General features: G+C 43.8%; 1 protein-coding gene across 1 annotated transcript in view; it reads left to right on the top strand.

The window, feature by feature from the left end:
• Positions 1-6,000, top strand: part of LOC310650004 (uncharacterized protein) — a 29,904-nt gene that overhangs the window by 21,348 nt on the left and 2,556 nt on the right. The window contains exons 11-14 of the mRNA XM_083378839.1: positions 1,183-1,245; positions 2,303-2,610; positions 4,785-4,911; positions 5,255-5,349. Of these exons, the coding sequence (XP_083234965.1) occupies positions 1,183-1,245; positions 2,303-2,610; positions 4,785-4,911; positions 5,255-5,349 (593 nt within the window). The remainder of the gene's footprint in view (positions 1-1,182; positions 1,246-2,302; positions 2,611-4,784; positions 4,912-5,254; positions 5,350-6,000) is intronic.

The following is a 6,000-nucleotide window of genomic DNA, read 5'->3' as shown; positions in this document are numbered from 1 at the left end:
ATCTTAGTTGCTCTTCTTTGCACTTTTTCCAAAGTCTCAACATCTTTTTTATAATATGATGGCCAAAACTGGATGCAGTATTCCAGGTATGGACTTACTAAGGCTTTCTAAAAGGTAAAGGTAAAGGTTCCCCCGCACATGTGTGCTAGTCGTTTCCGACTCTAGGGGCCGGTGCTCATCTCCGTTTCATAGCCGAAGAGCCAGCGCTTGTCCGAGGATGTCTCCGTGGTCATGTGGCCGGCATGACTGGACGCCAAAGGCGCACGGAATGCTGTTACCTTCCCACCGTAGTGGTCCCTATTTTTCTACTTGCATTTTTACGTGCTTTCGAACTGCTAGGTTGGCAGAAGCTGGGACAAGTAACAGGCTCTCACTCTGCTACATGGCACTCAGGATTCGACCCGCCAAACTGCCGACCTTCTGATTGACAAGCTCAGCATCCTAACCCACTGAGCCACCGATACTAATACTTCACATGGTTTTGATTCTGTGCTTCTGTTTATACAACCAAGGATTGTGCTAGCTTTTTTGCCTGCTGCTGCACACTGCTGGCTCATTTTTAAATGATTGTCCACTAGAAGTCCAAGATCCCTCTCATAGTTGACCCCCTCTTCTTTGTGGCAGCCCCTTAAATACTGGAATACTGCTATCATGTCACCCAGTCCTTCTTTTCTCTAGACTAGCCAGACTCAATTCATGCAACATTCTTCGTATATTTTTGTCTCCAGGCCCTTAATCATTTTAGTTGCTGTTCTTTGCACTTTTCCCAAAGTCTCAACATCTTTTTTATAATATGATGGCCAAAACTGGATGCAGTATTCCAGGTGTGGACTTACTAAGGCTTTATAAGACGGTACTAATACTTTACATGCTTTTGATTCTGTGCTTCTGTTTATACAACCAAGGATTGTGTTAGCTTTTTTGCCTGCTGCTGCACACAGCTGGCTCATTTTTAAATGATTGTCCACTGGAAGTCCAAGATCCCTCTCACAGTTACTGTTTTTGTATCCTATCTCTCTGCACATCTCAGCCCCCCACCTATTCCACTGTGCATTCAGCACTGACACGGTCCTAGAAACCTTAGTCTGCTCCTTGCCCCCATCAGGCTTGGGAAGCCTTCTGAGTTACAGTGCCCACCAGCATATTCAAATTGGCTCACTTACCTTTATAATGTCTCTGCAGCTATTGAGAGGCATGCCCACAAGGCACAGCCTTCCTATCCATGCCACTTGTGTCATTTTGCAAGTATGTGACATTTTCACAATGGTTTGGAAGCCTTACAAAGCAGAAGTCTTCCTACTGGGTTTCTTCTTCTCAGAAGAAGGCTTCCAAAAACACTGTGAGGGCAGGCACCATTTTTGCAATCATTCGGAATCCTTCCAAAATATTGAGAGAATAGCACATGCTTGCATATGCTTCCTCGGTGGGAAGGCTGTCTCTTGTAGATGCTGGGCATGCCTGTCAACAGTTACAGAAAAATTGCAGAGATAAGTGGAGCAATTTGCCTGCACTGGTGGCCCTATAAGAGTTGAGGCCTCCTGTAATTTATTTTATTTATTTATTTTATTACATTTATATACCGCCCTTTCCTGAAGGACTCATGACTAATTGGTGGGGTGGGGACCAGGCCCTGGCATCTCAAGCTGCAACAGGTTTCTGTGCAGTGCTGGGCCCTGTAACCCATGGAGGCCTCCCAGGCTACAGTAGGCTTCTGCATGTTGGTGCCCTATAGTCCAGAGTTTCTCAACCTTGGCAACTTTAATTTTATCAAGGAATACTACCTGAGAGCTGTATTACTCACAGCCAGGAGATGGGAGACTTGCACGAAAGGTTACTTGCGTTTATTGCAAACTAGCCTTTCTACACAACTGCCTATGTAACGATCTACCTCCGAGGTCGCTCTGGAAGAAACCGCTTGTGGATTCCATGGAGTGCTGACTTGCCTTTCGTTGATTCCAACGCTGTACTACACGTGCATTGATTAACGACCATCATAGAAACATCCATACTATGACGATGGCAGCCCGTGAATACCAGGAATGTTACCAACAAATCCTTGCACGCCAGCATTACCAGCTTCTCGTTTGCCATATTAGCGAAGCTACAGAAAAGACCAAGCAACTCAGGACTGAGGTCCTGCATCGCAAAATGCAGCGCCTGCGCACAATAATCAACCCTGGTTCTAACAATGGTTTGGTGCACAATTTATCATCTAAGACGCTTTCTTACAAACAACTCGAATTGTTACAACATGACGCAGGTTACAACCTAACGGATGCATGCCTTGTGGGCTTTGGGGCAGCCTTTGAATCAGCTATCCAACAAGTGAATATTAATGAAGAGACCAAGGGCTCTATCAGGCACCGCATCACAAGCCTACTTATGACTCATAGAGGCTGCCAAACATTATCAGTTACTGAAAAAGAAGCCCTAAAGCAATTACAGGATGACACATCCATCGTCATCCTCCCAGCTGACAAAGGCAGAGCAGCGGTTGTAATGGACCGACCTGATTATATCCACAAAGCCCTCACACTGCTCAATGACACCAGCGCCTATTGGACTGTCAAAAAAGACCCTATGACAACCCTCAGGAACCAAATATCCAAGGTACTGGATAGTTTAAAACGACAAGGGAAAATAGGGGAGGAGGCTTTAAGAACTATGCACCCCAAAGACGTACCTACTGCCAGATTTTATGGACCCCCCAAGATCCATAAGGAAGGAGCTCCCCTAAGACCCATTGTGTCATTTAGGGGAACTCCAACCTCGGGGCTGGCCAAATGGCTATATGGCAGGTTAAGAAATCTAGTAATGAACAATGATACCACTGTGAACTCCTCTAGTGAATTTTTTAGAGAAAATTAGATCTGTCAGCATAGAGGAGGAAGAGATCATGGTTTCCTACGATGTCACCTCCCTATTCACCTCAATTCCATAAGACTTAGCACTTGCTGCAATTGGGAACTGCTTGCAACAGCGGGGAGCGGGGCAACATCAAGATTCACTTAGCAACGAAGATCTGCTTCAGCTCATGTCCCTATGCCTGAAAACGTTTTTTTACGTTTCAAGGCACCATTTATGAACAGGTGAAGGGTACCCCTATGGGGTCCCCCATCTCTGGTGTCATTGCAGAGGCAGTCCTGCAACAGTTAGAGACCCGGGTGATGTCCACGTATTGCCCCAAGTTTTGGGTGAGATACGTGGACGACACCTTTGTGATCGTCAAAAGGCAGGACAAGGACAGGTTGATGAGGAAGCTCAATTCCATCTATCGTCATATCCGCTTCACTGCAGAAGAAGAAACCAATGGGGCTTTGGCCTTTTTAGATATGTTGGTTAGACGTCAACCTGATGGCTCGTTACACACATCGGTCTACTGTAAATCCACCCATACGGACAGGATACTTCATTACGAAAGTAATCACCCCACAACCCATAAGGCCAGCTGTATTAGGACCCTCTTTAGACGTATAGGCATGCATTGCAGCACGAATAAGGCAAAAAGGGAAGAAAGACCCCGCCTTTATCGTGTCTGCAGAAACAACGGGTACCCACCTAACTTCATTAGACAACACAGCAGGCCAGATGAACCTACCCGCCATCAATGTGAAAACACATTAACATCATGGATAACACTGCCTTATATCCACAGTGTATCCGAGGCCACAGCGCTCATACTAGCCCCTCACAAGGTCGGTGTTGCCCACAGACCTGATCGGACTTTACGAGCTTGTGTCATGCGCCCTAAAGAACCACTCCCCAATGAAGAAAAATCCTCGGTCGTGTACAAGATGTCATGCCAGAATTGTGATTGCAATTACATTGGGGAGACGGCAAAACAACTGAGAACTAGGGTGCATGAACACAAACTCGCTATTAGAAGACAAGAGCAACATTCACAGGTGTGGGCACACATGGCTACACACAACCACGTCTTTAATCTAACAGGGACCAAGGCAATTGCCAGTGACAACTCTAAAGGCGGCTGCTTGTTTAAGGAAGCTTGGTTTTCAAACCACTCCTCTCAACTGGCACATAGACCTCCCCCCTGCATACCAGGCATTAAGGAATTGGGAAGAGGAACGATGTGCGCGATATGAAGACGAACAGCGCAAGCATTCACAGAGCGCCTCATTGTATCAAAATCAAGATTGCACAAACACAGAACCACCCTGCATTGTAGAACACAGGGAAGAAGAGCAACAACTATTTAGAACCTCTGGTAAAAGAACACAGGCAATGACTAGAGCTATGGCTACAACACATGGAACTATCAGCAATCCACTTTTGACAACAGACACTCAGAGACAACTACATCCCCCCAAAACGGATGCACGACAATTCAAAGAAATACGGCCGACCTCAACAAACAGACCGGTGACGCACTCCATGAGCAGAGAGTGCAAACACCAACAGTATAAACGTGATCTCCCCACCCCAGTGTTTCCATCCAACGAAAGCTTGATCTTTTAGCAATAAAAACTGTTTTAGTTTTTCTTATTTCATCCCAGTGTTCGCTTAGTTTGTTAATTTTAATATGCCTGGGATTCGCATTTTTAATCTCATCAAGGAATACACACACACACACACACACACACAATTTTTATTTTTCCCAACTCTCCCCCAAACATATCAACAAATATACAGTAATATTTTATCAAGTATTAACATACATTCTTATTTATCAGATACTCTTAATAAAATAAATACATACACATAAATTTTGGGGTTGCTCGTCCATTTCACCTTTCACTGTATCTACACTCCTTCTCTCTCAACAGATTATCTATGTAGCCAGAAATGCAAAAGATGTGGCTGTCTCGTTTTATTACTTCTACAAAATGGCAAAACTGCACCCGGAGCCTGGAACATGGGATGAATTTCTGGAGAAATTTATGGATGGGAATGGTAAGTGGGTAGTAAACCCTTCAAAGGCATTGAGCCTGGAAATTAGCCCTCCTCAGTTCAAGGTACAATATGATATTACCTGCAGCTAACAGAGCAAATTATGGGGGTGGCTTAACGCTTCTTAGGGCACCATTGTGGGGGAAGCTGCTTGAGGTCTTCTACTACTGATGGGTTTCATAGCTTGAAGTTCTGTGAATGGGAAGGTCAGATCTGGGCCTTCTTCTCCTTACCCATTCCTTTTTAGTGGATGACCAAACCAAAGTAAGTAGTAAGAAAACTGTAGTTTTCTCCATGTTCTTGCACTAAAATTCCAATCATTCACAAGCATTATTTCTCTTTTCAGTGTCTTTTGGATCCTGGTACGATCATGTCAAAGGTTGGTGGGACATCAGGGAAAAATACAGGATTCTGTACCTCTTTTATGAAGATATGAAAGAGGCAAGACTCTTTCTGCTCCTTCTATTAACATTGTTATTCTCTGCTACTCCACTGTCCACTTCTTCTCCCCACCTTAAGAATTAGATATGAAGTCTAGACCTAGTCTAAGTCTTGCATACATTTTCAACCTCCATTAATCAAAGATACACATGAGGACCGATCACAAAATGCTGCAAAACATGCCATAGCAGCCATGGCAGCTGTCCTCGAGCTAAACTCCTTCTAATTATGTGGGGAACAATTCCAGTTATGCTCAGGCAAGTTGGAAAAAGAGCCTTGTAGGCAGAAGATTGTGAGAGGCTTAAGTTGATTACATCTCCAAACCAACTTTATGGCTAAATGGCAGAAGATGCCTTCGGGACAATGAGAAAGGAAAAAGATATCCTCTATGATTACTCCCTTCTGGGTGAGAGATAATGTGAGGTTTTGACTACATGCCTTCTGTGCAAAGGATAGCATTCTTTTTAAATTTTTGTACTGTTGTTTTTTATTGTTGTTAGCCGCCCTGAGTCCTTCGGGAGATAGGGCGGCATATAAGTCCCAAAAATAAACAAACAAACAAACAAACAAACAAACAAACAAATAAATAAATAAATAAATAAATAAATAAATAAATAAATAAATAAATAAATATTTTAATTCATTTACAAT

Source organism: Vipera ursinii (assembly GCF_947247035.1).
Source record: "Vipera ursinii genome assembly, chromosome: Z".
Lineage (NCBI taxonomy): Eukaryota > Metazoa > Chordata > Lepidosauria > Squamata > Viperidae > Vipera > Vipera ursinii.
This window is presented reverse-complemented; position numbering and strand designations above follow the sequence as displayed.